A 17,141-nucleotide genomic window follows, 5' to 3' on the forward strand; every position below is an offset into this window, starting at 1 on the left:
CTGAGAACACTTACATGACAGCATTATTTATTTCTGAGGTGGCTGAATTTAATAGTAGTGTGCCAATTCTTTTTTTTCTTTCTGGGCTCGTTAAATATGCTGTAAAAATTTTCAAGCAGTCCCTCCAGTAATGAAGGAACGTAAACATTTCCAAAAGATGTGTAGAAAGTAACTTTTTATTTTATCACGGTATAAAGTATTTAGATGTTTGTTTTAACCGAAATTTACTTATCTGAGAATATTCTAGCGTACAATTTATTGACATATACAGATTTATAGGATTTTTATTTTTTAAATCTCGTGTCTTCATATTTTGCTTTCCTGGCTATAGCGGTATATACCGGTATAGTAGTTATTACTAAAACGAGAAAATATATAGATCTGTCAAAAACAGAACTAAAAATATAAAAAAACCCGAATGGGATCTGCTTTGGAATTTTTGATGCGCTATACCGGAAAAAAATGATGAGTTCCTTGATTCGATCGTTACCGGCGATGAAACGTGGATTTCGTATTACACGCCACACAGAAAACGTCATTCGAACACGTCAAGTGAATGTCGTCGTTCTCAATCGCCAACCAGATCGACAAAGGTCAAGCCGCAACCGTTTGGACGCAAACTGATGGCCACAGTATTTTGGGATCGGTTTGACATACTGCTGATCGATTTCATGGAACGACTTATAAAAGCAGAAGCCTGCTGCGAAACTGTACGTTAGTTTCGGCGCGCCATTCAAAATCGGCGACGTGGGCGGCCGACCGACAGCGTCGTCTTGCCGCACGATAATGCACGTCCACATGTTGCGGATCCTACACGAGATTTACCGAGAACATTTAGATAGGAAATTTACGATCGCTTACCGTGTATAGTCCGGACTTAGCTTTTCTGATTACCATTTGCTCGGGAAATTGAAAAAAATTTTTGAGCGGTAAGCAATTCGCAGGGGACGAACTTAAAAATGCTTTAATCGGTGGTTAAATGAACCGGTGGCAGAAGAATAGGATAAGGAATATTGAAGCTGGTGTATCGGTACGATAAATGTCTTAATTCATGTAGCGATTACATAGAGAAGTAGTATAAGGTATGTAGTTAAAGAAAAATAAAAAAGCTTGTGTGTACGCACGTAAGAAGTTATACTTCTTAAGCGTTAAAAAAATAATTTTTTATGCATTCAGACAAATTTGAACCGAGTCAAACGATCGATAGATGACATTAAATACCATGAATGGAAGTTTGAATAAATAACACTTAAATTAAACGATATTTATTTTATGCATTTTAAAAATTATTAAAGTATTCGTCGTCGTATAAAACAAAGTTCATCGAATATATTTCGATTAGTTTAGTTCCATTAATTCTTCGGATGACGATTGAATAGGCACGAGGGTTATGATATGAAAAATATGATACAAATAGTTTTATTTTATAATAGTGCATTTTATCAAACATTTTGTTTTTGGTAAATTAAAAATTATTTATGCAAAATCAAGAATTTATCTGCTGAAAATACACCGATCGGTTTCTACTAACTCGCCAAAAGAAATAAAACTTCAGAAAAATTTGTCTTTTTTAAAGTTTGTGCCTTGAGGAGGTATTAAACAAAAATTAAAAAAAAATAATAAATTTAAATAAAGTGTAAATGATCTGTGAAAAAGTTTTTTATCCGATGCTTCCGAGTTCAAAAAATCTGTTTTTGTTGGACAGACGTTTGTGCTTATGTATTTACGTTTGTATGTTGGCCTGTGTTTGGTCTTATAACTCTGGATCCAGATGACCAATTTTCTTCAGACTTGATAGACAGGTACTACCTTCAACGAGAAAAATTTATTAGATTTTTGCAAAAATGGAAAAAGGTTGAGAAAGATTTAGCCAAAGTAGAATTTCAAATATTTACCGGGGCGCTTTAGCAAAAACTTTTTCTTACAAAAGTTTTTTTATCAACATCACAAGTTACTAAAAATGTTTATTTCATATTCACCCCCCTCCCCAAAAATGACGATATATTTTTCATTTTTTACCTATATATTGGTCCAGAAAAAGAGTTAACGGGAGTCTTTTGTATTTATATTTTCTATATCGGTAGGCCTTTAAACCACTTTAAAAATGTTTTGCTCATCCCGCTCTAATGGTCTGTTATAACAAAAAATAATTTTATAATTTTTTAAAAATTTATTTAAAACTTAAAAATCTTAGTTTTTTGATAGCCCTTACTCTTTACTATTTAAAAAAAAAAGTAGCCAAAAATGTTTAATCCTTTTCATAGAAAATTACAACTTTGTTTATTTAGAATTACTCTGTTTTAACTTTATACTTTTTAAACAATTAAATTTTTTTTTTAGACTTATTATCACCACTTAGGGAATATTTTTTTTTTTAAATTAATTTTACATCAATGCGTCCCTTTGAGTAAAGGAACTCCCAAAATGGAAAACATTTTTTTTTGCAATTTTTAATGCCCAAAATATATTTTGTTAGACTATACAGTAACTAAAATAACTTATAATATCCCTCCTCTGATCGGGGTAGCTCCAGCATTTATTTTAATCTATTTAGAATCAATTTTAGTGAATATTTTAATTGTTAAAAAAGCTTCCTGGTGCATTAGCCTCCAAATTTTGAAATTGTGATGCTAATATACTAATATTAAAAATTTTGGTTATCGCTTGATTATGTTAGCATCTTGGCTTCAAAGATTTAAATGTATCAAACAAGTAATTTTGTTTTTAATAAAAAAAGCAATTTTTAATTAATAACTTTAAAATTTATTGCGATACATGTTTTTTTAATTTTTTGATGAAGAAATAACTGAATATTTTTGGTTGATATTTTGTAACGCATTCATAAGTTGTAAAAAGAAATCACGATTTTGGTTACTGTTTTTCAATGAAAAAAGAATTATTTTATCACGAAGATACAAATAAAGCTTTAAATGATTGATTGTAGCCAGAAAGTTTTTTGAAAAATGAATTGCAAACTTGATCAGCATAGCCGGGAAAGCTATGCGATTCATTGCCAACTATTTTCTTTTTTTTTCTGTCATATGGTTTAAATTTTATTTAAAAAGCCTCCATAATGTATGTTCCAATCTTGTCACAAAATTATACATCAATGGAATAACACACTGTTCCAATAATATTGCTCTGTTTTTCCCTAATTCCATCCGTAAACCAAAGATCTGTAAATCAAATACTTTTATTTTACCTAGTAATATACACCATTTTCTTAACTACATCCATCTGTTATTGTTGGCTTTTTAAAATTATTTAGCGATTGTTGTTACTGGTATTTGTTTCAGGACCGTTATTAGCTGTAGTTGTGATTACATTAACAGCACAAATATTACGAGTGCTTTCACCAAAGTTTGGAGTGCTAGTAGCGGTTGAAGCTGATAAAAAAGCTTACCTCAGGCATATCCATTCAAGAGTAATAACAAATGCAGAAGAAATAGCGTTTTATGGTGGACATAAGGTAAGCATTACAAACATTTAAAATACTTGTTTAAATAATTATCGTTCCATTATATTTTTAACCTTCATTGCTAAAGTTCAGATATTCCTCTCAAGCTTGTTCCTTATTTATTCCTAAACTTTGTTGCCACCACCACTCGGCAAACCACCTCCGCCAGCCCTAAACTTTTAACTACTACTTCCAAGGTAATTGGTTGACTGATCCCTTTTTAACTCTCTTTCCTCTAATAATGTTTCGTTTTGTCGCACTCAATTAAGCTCTGGATGGATCTAATCTCTAAATTCAGCTTAGATCAGCCTAGTTGTCTTTGTTCCTCTGAATTTTCACTTTCATTCAACCCAATTTTGAATTTTTTTTTTTTGCAAATATTCCGGTCTCAAACTCTTTACTTGGATTTAAAAGCCTCCACTTCTTATTTGGTACAATTGATTCAGTTCTTTTCCAGTTACAAAGTCTATATCAATCCAAAACTTTCATTTTAGCTTATTTTAAAAAAAACTGTTATTTCTTTTTTTATGTCTGTATTTAGAATTTGAATCATTTGAAGCAAGATATGTAAATTAAATTTCAAAGAATGTTCTATTAGTGACCATTTTTTAAATTAATAATTTTGTATTTTGATATGTTGAGTAAAAATATACAGACCTTAGGATTTTAATCGTACAAAATAAGTTTTATTTGTATTGTCATTTTCCAGTTTGTGTTTATGATAGGAAATGAAGGGGGAACATCCCTATCGGTTTTTAAGTTTACTTCTTCAGTTTTGGTTAGATATTTGTAAAGTACACTATTTGTAAGTACACTAATCTACACCATATAATAATAATAATAATAAATGGATAAAAATCAGTTTACATAATGAATAAAACTGTCTATGGATAGTTGATTTTTTCTTTGTTTATGAAATTTAGTTTATTAACTGGCTGTATTAAGGAATGCTGAAATTATAGCATATTTGAGAAAACAATTTTTACATTTAATGTTATTTAATAACTAGATAATATAACATAATACATTAAAACGTAAAATTATAGGTAACTTGATCTTTATAACCCATTTTATTATATAAATTTAATTGGATTTGTTTTTTTTTGTCTTTTCAACTTGAGATTCCTCACTCATATTCTTTCAGGCAGTGAAAAAAAATTTATGTTCTATTAAAATTCCTTTGTCAAAGAACTAATTTTGCTAAATTAGCTTGTGTGCTTCTTAGTTTTATTGTTTAGTAAAATACAATGTATCAAATATTGGATAATCTAATGGTTTTTGGTTGTGTAACACTTTTTAATGCAAATTATCAACATTGTGATAATTTGTAATCTGTAAAAACGTAGTTGTTTTTACAGACATATCTGTTTTGTTGTCATTATCTTAATATTTATTGGATAAATAGTGCACATGTACATTAAGTTAATATTTTTAATTAAATAATTTTTATTGGTGTGTAATGAATTTTTAAAAAAAATATATTTATGAAACTTTTCATGTAAAGGAATGGAGATAAAAAGTATTATTAAAAAAAATTAAAACTGGTAAGTTAATATATGTTAGGTGCTGTAACCAAAAAGGTTGTAGTTGATCTGATATGAGCTGTTAGTTACTCCCAAAATTAGAATATCTATTCTTGAGGCATCCCATTTGCTAAAGAAAGTGAGAAATAAAGTAGTTTCCTGTTGTCATCTTCATTGAGAACTTCAGCATGCCAAGCCCACCAAAATGTAAGAGTTGTTCAACTCTGTAAGTAAACCTTCATTTTGTTCATAGTGTGTACTAACTGTATAGTTAAGATCATTATTCTCAAACAAAAATGTTGGTGCCTTTTGTATCACAGATGCTTATAATCAGCCATATGAAAGACTGAGACAGCTAATTTAAAGTAACAAATTAATGTGCCCCTTCAGCCAAGAAAGCTAATTGTTGTGTTACAAATACCAGTAACACAATAAGTTAAAAAAAACCAACATTAACAGATGGATTTAGTTGAGCATGGAATACATTGTAAGTAAAATAAAAGTATTTGATTCAAGGTTTATAGATGGAATTAGAGAAAAATAAAGCAATATTATTGGAACAGTGTGTTATTCCAGTGATGATGTATGGTTTTGAGACAAGATTTATTCATACATCATGGAGGCTTTTTAAATCAACAAATTAAGAAGCCCTTTCAGTCAATAGACTCATTATATACCTCTTCTTAGTTTAATAACTGATAATATGCATATCTTTTTAATATCGAACGTTTTTTAATTATTTTAAAGCATCTTGATTTTGGTGAAAATCAGTTAAAATTACTTTTAACTGAATTTTAATTGACTTTGTTACTGTTTATTGGCTGTTGAGTTTAAATTGACAACACCATTTCTAGAAAACTGGTTAGTCTGAGGCTGGAAAATATCAACTGTCAAATTGGACTTTTATCCTGTTATTATATTTTATTATAAACTTAATAAAATAATAAAAATTTTCTGGAAATATTAGGGAAAAATATATAAGTTGTATGTTTGAAGTTTGCCTTTTAATTTTGTGCTATAGCAAACTGTAAGTGAATTTATATAATGTGAAGAAATTAAGAATAATTTAGATGAAAACTAGTAGAAAAAAGTATATAAATAGTAACAAGTATCGATAGCATTTCAACCCCCAATCCTCTTTATTCCTTTGCATGTGCATGTAAACAATAATAGTTCATGAAATAATTTTTAGAAATAATGAATAAAAAGAAAGAATTTGTATGTATTATATAGTTTGCTTCTCAGTGTCTAAGCATATTCATAAAAATAAATATTACAATCTGAAATCATTTATATTTCCATCCACTTATGTTTTTTTGTAGGTTAGGTTAGTTTTCCTAAATTATTTGTTGAAAATCAAAATTAGCTAAAAGTTAATATGATTGTATTTTTTTTTTCCATTGAAATATATAACAATAAGCTAGTGTTTCTATGTTTAGAACTTGCCTACCTTTCTTAGCTTCAATTTTTTTATCACTTTTTGATGCGTTTCAAAACCACTCCATTATCAAAGGAATACAATAAGTTTTGACTGTGGAGTGGTTCTGAAATACGTAAACAAGTGATAAAAAAATGAAGCTAAGTAAGGTAGGCAATACTAAACATAGAAACTATAGTGATCTTAGAAGAAAAGATAATAGTAATTATTATCTTAACAACAACAATTAGCTCGTGTTTTTTCTTGACATTTCATCTGTTTGAGTTAGTGATGTGGTTACAGTCAAACAGATTTTCTGCTATTTTATACAAAATAGCAATCTTTTTACAAAACTTTCCATTTTGAAATGGAAAGTTGTAAATCTTTTGGGAATAATACAGTGTTAGCTCCCCCATACACTGCATGGCTGTTTGGATATTGTTTTATTACTTTGTAAATATTAACTTGTAATATTTACTGTAGTTAAAAAAAATAGTATGTAGTGGAAGTTTCTCCTTGTCAGTAATCAGGTCATTTCCGATATTCCTGGAAATAATGTCTATGATATTACTAATACAGAAAGATTTGTTTGACAATGCTAAACCTTCTACAATCATTTACAGTCAACAATTCTGATTTTCTATTGTACTTTAGTTTATATTATGTTCAGTTTTGTTGTATTGTTGAATGTGTTAAATTCAGCACAAAATGAAGAAGATCCATTGTTCGTAGATGATATAAAATATCTAAAAAAAATATATATTTCATAAGAAATTAAATATCTACAGAGTCAAGTATTGGAAGAATCAAATCTAATGCTCTGTGACACAGAAACTAAGTATTTAGAAGGTTCTCAGTTTGATTCCTGATTAGGGTGAAATTTTTTGCTGTTCAAAAATTCATTTCTCATTAAAATAAATAAGAAGTGAGGAATTGTGTGGAGCATAAATTTTTAATTACTAGGAAGAGTATATATATTTTATACTATTGTTGACTAGAGGGGTCTACATATAGTACACTCCTTATTTGTGATGAGGGAACTTCTACTTTGCTATATTTTTAGATCTTCAGGACAGGGTATACTTTTTGTTGTAACCCAACAACAGTATATTAGCTTGGAGATGGTGTCAAGAAGATGTAAGCATTAAAATATAATTGCTTGTATAGCAATGCTTGTAAAGCAATTATATTTTAATGCTAACAGCTTCTTGAGACCATCTCCAAGCTAATATTATTGTCCAAGCTATATAATTAATATATGTAATATATATATATATATTTATAATATGTTTAACTGGACAATTATAGTAGAATATTAATATAATTTATTTGAATACAGTCATTTTTAATTTAATTATTTATCTACATAAATGTTATGTTGTACAATTATAATATCATATATATTGATCAATTTATAATTTTTTATTTTTTTTTTTATTTTCAGGTGGAATTAAAGCACCTAGGCAAGGCATACAATTCATTAGTAGTACATAAAAATAAATTATTTATTAAGAGACTATGGTATGTCGTATTAGAACAATTCCTTATGAAATATGTTTGGAGCGGTACCGGAATGGTCATGGTCTCACTTCCAATTATAATGGCAACACGAACATCAAGTTAGTAGTTGTTTTTTCCTTGTATGTTCATAGGGGTTTTTATTGTGTTAAAAATAACTATAATGTAAATTAAACATTTTTTTGTTAATATCTGTATAATGTTTTTAATTATATGTGATCTTTTTTCTTCATCAAAGCGTTATTAAATATGATAGAAAAATTACATTATATTTAATAAATTTGGTTCTGTTTGCCCTAAAACAAAATTAATAGTTTTATATAATTCTCATCACTGATTTATTATGGACAAAATATCATTGAAAAAACATTTTTAATGTTAAATTTTTTTTATCGATGCCTTGTTACAGCAGAGATAGTGGATCACTTTTCCAGTTTACAGTGTGTATTATGAAATCTTATTTTATCACACTTAACCCTTTACACTAACTTTTAAAACAGTTAATGTCTTTAAAATTCAGTAGTCAGTTAAAATCTTCATTTATATTTTTCTTTTTTTTTAATAGTTATAGATCTACATCTGATTGGTCAGTTAAGATTTCTATGGTTTATCACTTAGTAAAAGCTCTTGCATTAGAAGATATCTAACCTGAGTTAAATACAGAAGCTGCTATGAGTAGCTTAGCAATAAACATGATCACTATTTTCCAAAATATAAAGTTTAATTTCTCAAAACTCGTTGAAGTTTTGGAAAATGTTAATATGTTTTAAGTTTTGCGCAATACTAAATTTTTGATAATATGATCTGCATTTAACATGACATATTGAACAATAACATTTAAACCTTATTGAAAAAATAAAAAGTGTTTTTTAAGTTTTCAGCATTTCTTATTATCTCCAGCTACCGTTTTAGCTAGAAGTAGTTAGTTGGAGGTAATTTAAATTAATGTATTATCAGATTTTTTATTATGATAATCCAATAAAAAACATTTATGAAAATTTGTCTGAAACAGTTGTTACATAATTGGATTTATATAAATATTTACTCGATACATGTACAAACTCCTTATACACTACCTGAGGGAACCTTCAAAACATTTGAAACTACTTTTTCCGAAAATGAAAACCGTTTTCAATAGTTATTTTTTTATTAGCTCAAAATTATAAGGCATTATTTATATTGTAAATATACATTGTTTACATTATTAATTATTGTAATAAGTCAAATGTGAGATGATTGATTCAGAAGCTAGCATGCTGATTATAACACCATTTTTCCAGCCGGCTTATCTTAAATTTAATATAAGTGTCAAAAGAAACATGTTTTATCAGCTCTTTTATAGCTCTTAAATTATGTTTAAATACTTACAGAGCTATAATTTTTATTTGGATTTTCTGCTTTAATTTTGTCTTGTTGTGAATAAGCAGAATTTTTGTACATTTTTAGTACATTCCTTATACTACATACAAGTCACAACAGAAAAGGTACTATTTTTCTTCCTTATTCTATTTATCTATCCCTGCTTTTTTAATCAATGCTATTCATGTTAGATATCTGAGATGGAAAAGATGTCAGTCAAAGTTGGCTCTCTCTGAAAATAATCTTGAAGCTTTATATCCATTCCATTTAGTAAACAAAGTAAAAGTATTACATACAGAGTTAGTTGTTGAGTATTTGGATGACATTGTCATGCTGATTTTCAATATTATATCCAGATTTCAGTGAAGAAGACTAATGGTAGTTACTTCTCTATAATGTTTATCATACCATTTTGTTGTTCCTGAGCATAGCTGTGCCGCTTTTAGAAGAAACTATGGTCTCATATCTGATTGTAACCATTGTTGTTGTAGATAACCATATTCTAAAAAAGGAAAGGAAGTGTAACAAAAAAACATGATTTTTGTTGGAAGAAATAGAACTGCTGTATAAACTTTTCTCAGTTGTCAGATTAAGCCATAAAATTATAAATTGTAATTTTTATTCATCTGTTTTCCTATTTTGAACCGACCTGTTGTGGTGCATTTATTTTAATTTTTACTTTAATCATAATACTTAAAAAGAATTTTTATGATTTTTAATTAATGTTTGAACGGTTGTATGAAATTACAATATATTTTTATTTTATTTCCATTACTGTATTTTGTTGTTTTTATTTTTTTATTTATTTATTTTTTTTTTGAAGATGGCAGTTCTACTGAAGATGGTATAAGTGAGAGAACACAGTATTTTACCACAGCCAGAAATCTTTTATTATCAGCAGCTGATGCAGTAGAACGGTTAATGTCTTCTTATAAAGTTAGTAAAATATAAGCAATTTTAAAATTATTAATATGTATGTAGTAATGGAGAAAATTATTTCAGTGTTAATGTATTTTTTATTTTATATGAATTAAATCAGAGATTTTATGTGGTTGTGTCTAAATGCTGTTTAATCTTCTATTATATCATTGATAATACTACATTCAAATGCAGGTTGTTAAACATATATATCCAAAAATTGAAGCGTTTAATTTAATTTTGTACCAGCAATTCCTTATAAATTTTTACTTATGCTGCCTGACTCATTTCTGTAGTAAGTATGATATATATGCATGTGTGATTGTGATTCATGTAAATAATTAGTCAAAAATTATCTCTTTCATTGACGTAGACATTGATTAGATTAATTTTGTTTTTCAGTTTTGCTGTGTGTTTACATCTTCTTAAATGTTTAATCATTATTTTTATATTTTGCTGAGATATGCAAATGCTAGAAATTTGTAACAGTTCTAGCTTGCTTCCTAGGGACTTAATTATAATTTAGAAACTAAAATTCCACCATTATCCTCGCAAGGAGCATGTATTTCCTAACCTTGTTCAAGTAGCCAATCGATTCTTCTTTTAAATTGACAACAAAATTTAATAATAGAAAAATATTAACATTGTACCCATCATCATTAATAATGCACTGGAATATTTATGCTTTATATATATTTAATATATTTTATTTTCAATATATTACTTGATAATTTTAGGTTTACTATAACGATCTCATTCTAAGCCAGTGTTTAAATTTTATTCAGCTTACTTAGAAGCAGAGTGAGTGTTAAACTTCTGCCATTATTTTATATTGCTATAAAACTGTATGCAACTTAAAATCCTTGATGCAGCACTTTTACAAATATAAAAAAAATTTACAGTTAAGAATAAGTAAAAGAATTACAGATCCATGAATCTTATGTTTGACTTTTTTTAGGAAAACAAATATCAGTTTTTGATTGATAATTTTTTCGTCTGAGTTTTACTTTTATTATGGCTTCCAACAGATGAGTTTGTAATTCTAAAGCCTTTGACTCTGGTTTAGTTAAATAAAATAATGATTTATGATGTTAATATTGAAGTAAACATTCAACTATGTACATGCTAGTAGTTACGTTAAATAAAGCTTGCTGTTTATAATTGTTTTTGCGTAAATGCATAAAGGCTTTTTTTATGATGTGTATCTTTTTTGCAATTTTTAATTCTACTTCTATCTATAAATCGTAGTACGTACGAGGTGTGATCAAAAAATACGGTGAATAATTTTTTATTAAAAAAAGTAATAAGGTTACATAGAATTCGATTTAATCTCCTTCAAAGTACTGTCCTTGGCTAGCAATGAACTTATCCCAATGTTGACTCCATGACTGGAGGAATTTCTGGAAGGCGTCTTTCGGAAGGGCTTTCAGCTGCTCGGTCGTGGCCCTCTCAATATCAGCAATGGTGTCAAAACATTTTCTTTTAAGCACAGTTTTAATTTTTGGGAAGAGCCAAAAGCCACATGGTGCCAAATCCGGTGAGTATGGCGGATGTGGACAGACAGGAACACTTTCTCGGCCAAAAACTCGCAAATGAGAAGCGAGGTGTGACATGGTGTGTTGTCGTGGTGAAGAAGGAAGCCATTGGTCCATTTTTCTGGTCGCTTTCTTCGTACGTCGTTTTGCAAACATTGCAGTACACCCTTATAAAATTCAGAGTTTACAGTTGTTCCCCTTGGAACGAACTCTGATCGCACTATGCCCTCACTATCGAAAAAAACAACGAGCATGACCTTGATGTTGGATTTTGACTGACGTGCCTTTTTAGGGCGAGGAGATGAACTGGTTTTCCATTGGGAACTCTGCATTTTGGTCTCAGGGTCACAGCATAGACCCAACTTTCATCTCCAGTTACAATTTTGGCCATGAAGTCCGGATCTGCATGAAGACGACCCTTCAACTCCGTGCAAATTGACACACGATTTTCAAAATCCATGTTGCGCGACAGACACAATAAACACAACCTCACTCTAGCAGCCAACTGGCAAGCTCAAATGTGTTACAACGTGTCCCTGCCTGTCTCAGTTGATCACGCTATTGGACAAATTACAGCATATGGATGTAGCGTCGGCAGTTGCCGCTATAAAAATTCATTCACAGTATTTTTTTATCACACCTCATATATATTTTTTGTTATAGTCAGTTTATTTTTGTCTTTCATTAAGAGTAATACAATTTAAGAAATTGGTTTGTATTTTTACTTTTAATTTACATAAAACAATTGTGATTAAATTTAACCTTTAATTTTGTCTTCAGTAATTATAAATTTATTACTTATTTGGTGTTAAAACTAATTACGAATACTATATATCCATACTGTATTTCACAGTGACATACTAAGAATATAATTAATTAGCTTTGTAATTAAGCAACAATTATTGAAATTAACGTTTCTTTACCATTTGTTTTACAAACAAGGTGGCAGCTGTAGTTTTTATTCAAAACTAATAATTATCATATAAAATTAAAATAATTACTGTTTTGTTATAGTGCTTTATTACCTGATTACGTTTATTCTAATTGATTAAAATTACCATAATTAAAACCTACTCATTTTAGAAAATGATTATAAATATTACTTATTAACTGTGACATAATGAAAAATGACTGTCCTTCAATTAATAATAATTTAGACAGATCTTTTGTGTTCAGATTTTACATTACCTTGCTGAATAATGTTTCTTTTAAAATAGTCATGGAAAATAATTTTTTTGGGATATTATATATTTGATCATGTCATTTTAAAATAAAATTAAAAAAATCTTCTCTTTTTTTTTTATACAAAGATTTAATTAAAACATTAGCATTTATCATTAGCCACTAATAAATACCAACAGCAAGCAACTGCCTTCAGTTTTAAAAAAAAAAATTTTTTATAACTATTGGTCTATAGTAACTTATTAATACAGCTTTTGCTACTAATTAATACAGCTTCTGCAGTTTATATTCTATCCTTAACATTACACACTTAGTTTTCTATAATTTTGCCCCCTGAGATATCGATTCATTAGTTGTAAGTGATACAGTTTACCACCTTAAAAGAAAGAAGCATACAATTAGATATTAATCACCAAGTGCAGGTAATATACTGTTGTGTAGTGTATATATATTAGTTTCTTATTTTCTACAAAGAAGATTTCAATTTTTTGATTTTATTTTATTATGATTTTCCATATTCATCCATTGTAATTCCAAAGTATAAAACCGATTAAATCAAAGGTATATTAAAAAAGACTATCAACATTAATGAAAAACATGTAATTTATTAAACAAATAGCATTTTAGTAATAACTAAAACTACCAGACAAGACATAACCAAAGGTAGTCTGTCCGACTGACAATTTACTTGTCTGAAACATATAAATTAAGAATAAATTGTTAAATTAAGGAAATAAAACTTATAAAACTAATTTGTATAGCTCTGAGCATTCTTATTTGAACTAAATACAAACAAGTAGTAACATAAACTGCAGTAGAGACTTCTTTGTAATTCAAAATAACATGACTCCCACTATAATTTACTTTCAAACACAACTCATCCATTAAAATTTCCTCATTTGTTTGATGAAATATATAGATAATAATACAACATTACGTGTGACATGAAAATTAAATAATACTAATTAAAATACAGTGTAAAATTTACATTATTCATAATATAAAAATTGACAGATTTATTTTCTTCTTCCATCAATTTTTGTGTTAATAATTTGAAAAATCATTTAAAAAATTATATATTTTTATTCACTGTATTATAAAACCAATTATATTTAAATAATTTCATATAAATCAAAACATTATTTAGCTCCTTTTTTCCTAATTATTAAATATAAAATTTCAGTAGAATGTTAATGCTTAAAGAATAATTATCAAGTACAGTTTCACAGATTATTAAAAAGAATTAAAATAACATATCTCCAAACTGATTTTCAGGTTAATTTTATTGAGATCCCTTCTAAATTTTCTAAGCAGAGGCCAGATGTAATATAATTCAAATGGCACTTTTAATCATCAATACCATAATGATTTGTACTAAATCCTTTTACATCATTACAGATATTTTATTCATTTGGATATCTTCTTTAATAGAAATTGTGTAAACTTTAGTCATCATATTGCATTGTATATCTATTTCATTAAATTAGTTTGTGACTGCTGATTCATTCATTAGCTGTAGTTGATTGTAAAATTATACAATTGCTTAAGCTTTCTGCAAAATTTTGAAATCCAATAGATTCTTATTTACATTTACTAATAAATAAATTGAAATAGTGAAACTTCTCTTATTTAAATATATCTAAACAGAAATTTTCATTAACTTAAAAAATTATATTATCTGTTGTTTTGATACATCAAATAGCATTACACCAAACATTTAATTCACAGATGACAAATAATAATATTTTATTATTTTTACAAAATGTGCTAACTATTTCTAAGTTTAGTACTGCCTACTTTTCTAAGCTTCATTTTTTTATCACTTGCTGATGCGTTTCAGAACCACTCTTTTGTCAAAACTTATTGTACAGGTATTTTTAAATATCTGTTAATCTTTTTATAGCTTTTGGTCAACATCCTATTTATTTGAAGTCATGCCTTACCTGGCCTTCTTCTTGTATATTTGTTATTAATGATTACACTTATCTTTTAATTTTATTTATCTATTTCCTGTTTTCAATAAATTGAGGTTCTTGAAAAGGACATCTGCTTGATTGCTGACCTGTTCATTTATGATTGTTTTATTGTTACTTTCTAATTTAAAGATTTCTAGATTTTCTAAAATGTTCATTTTTCTTACTTTATCACATTTGTGAATTAGTTTCATTGATTTTTTCGATTTTAATTGGGATATGCTTATCTTTTATTAAATGTGTTGCATTGTTAGAGACTGTAAAAATGCCATAAATGCAGAAAACTGCAAATATAGAATGGAACTAATATTCATTTAAGGAAGAATGGTTAGGTTCTATATAAAATGAAAAAAAAATCATGCGTACTTAGGATGATGTTATTGCTGAAATACAGAAGGCAACATTAATTATAAACACTGATTTAGTACAGCACATAGATACACCACACAAAAAATATTTAACAGTATACAGTATATTTCCTAATTTTCTCATAAGCACTTACCGAACTGTTTGATTTAAAAACTCACTACAGTATGTACTGTATTAGAAAACGGTATTACATGTTCAAATTGTACTTGGTTATCGCCTTAAAAAGTCAAGAAAACAACAGTACAGTACTACGTACACTAAAACTAAAATTGCTGTGAAGGAAATTTACAAAACTAACCTACAGTATTTTGGTTGCATTTACAGAAATTTGTAATTTTTCCTTGTCTCGCTCTTGTTTTTAAATTCGTGTGAAGTTCTGTATATTCTTGCATGGTATCTTCAATTTTGCACCTATAGATTAAGCTTCTATTCAAAGATGACAAACTGAATAAGATCGTGGGATAGTTTAATGCCTTCGGTGAGCATTTTGACATTTAACTGTTATCCAGGGATTGTATCTTCTACCTATTCACATTCATATTCTACCTGCACCATTAAATCTTTTAATATTTTTATTTTTTAATGTCACTACGTAATGTAATGTACACGAATATGGAAAATTTTAGCCGCAAATATAGAAAAGACATTGCAAAATATTGCACCACAAATAACAAAATCACGAATGTGAGAAGTGCAAATAAGGAGATTTCACTGTATTATAATCTGTAGAAAAATACACTATAAAAATTTAGACATATCTCATTGAAATATTGTAATTTGAGATTTCATTAATCCAATTTTTTAGCACTTCTACCCAGATCTTTCTTAGTACATTCTTCTAAGGAAATTTAAAACAGAATAAAACAAAAAGTTTTATTCTGTTGATAGATATCAATTATAACTTCATCGTTAGACTAATGTTGTAGTTAATTTCACTGTTATCCTTTAGATGAGACAATTTAAACATTTCTAAGAATCTATTGAAAAAAAAACTGTGTTCTAAAGAAAATTAATTATTGTGTGTATTGTAGTTTATTTTATAATTTTGAATTATTATTGTATTTATCATAATATATTTCTTATAGGAAATTGTGGAATTGGCTGGATATACATCAAGAGTTGGTGCTATGCTTGATGTTTTCAATGACTGCAGTCAAGGTGTTTATCATCGAACAATTGTTTCTGCTAAAAAACATCCACAATTAATCTATAAAGATGGTCGTCTTCTTGTCAGAGGTAAAACTTTTACATTGCTTGTATTTCATGTCATCTTATTTTAATTAATCCTTTTTTTTGTATTATAAGTATGTTGTACAAAAATAAGAAGAATAAAAATATGTAGAGTTTTGATGTAAAGAAAAAGATTGAAATGGTATAAGGGATGAGTGATGGTAAGACGATATTGAAAATGTTAGAATCGGGAGGTAAAAGAGATGAGATCAAGAAGTTCATCGAGAAAAGTTACTGTATGATGTTAAGGTAATTTGGAGGATGGATGTACATGTAGAAAAACTTTAATGATTGAAGATTCTTAATAGGATAGAACAGGATAGAAATCTTCTATGATCGATTTTCCAACAATGTATACTGAAAAAGCAGAAGTAAAAAAAAAAAATAGCATAGACAATTTATGGTCTAAACAGTTTTTTATATATTTAATATTAAATGAAATATAAACCACCAAATTCAGTTAATAGATAAAATTTACTTTAATAGTTTAAATTTATCTGGTCATTATGTTAATGAATTATTTGAATTATAAGGAAAAAAGTGTGTGCGCGTGCGTACGTGCACAAAGGTAGAATTAACCTCTTTTGACAGCTAATAAGCTGTCAAGCTTATTAGCTTGACAGAGGTTCTCTATTGCTCTCAAAACTTGTTACGGAACAA

At 27.9% G+C, this 17,141-nt stretch overlaps 1 protein-coding gene across 1 annotated transcript in view; it reads left to right on the forward strand.

The window, feature by feature from the left end:
* Positions 1–17,141, forward strand: part of Abcd1 (ATP binding cassette subfamily D) — a 106,916-nt gene that overhangs the window by 75,000 nt on the left and 14,775 nt on the right. The window contains exons 3-6 of the mRNA XM_075372661.1: positions 3,297–3,469; positions 7,842–8,016; positions 10,098–10,210; positions 16,337–16,487. Of these exons, the coding sequence (XP_075228776.1) occupies positions 3,297–3,469; positions 7,842–8,016; positions 10,098–10,210; positions 16,337–16,487 (612 nt within the window). The remainder of the gene's footprint in view (positions 1–3,296; positions 3,470–7,841; positions 8,017–10,097; positions 10,211–16,336; positions 16,488–17,141) is intronic.

The sequence above is a fragment of the Lycorma delicatula genome, chromosome 8 (genome assembly GCF_047948215.1).
Source record: "Lycorma delicatula isolate Av1 chromosome 8, ASM4794821v1, whole genome shotgun sequence".
NCBI classification, from domain to species: domain Eukaryota; kingdom Metazoa; phylum Arthropoda; class Insecta; order Hemiptera; family Fulgoridae; genus Lycorma; species Lycorma delicatula.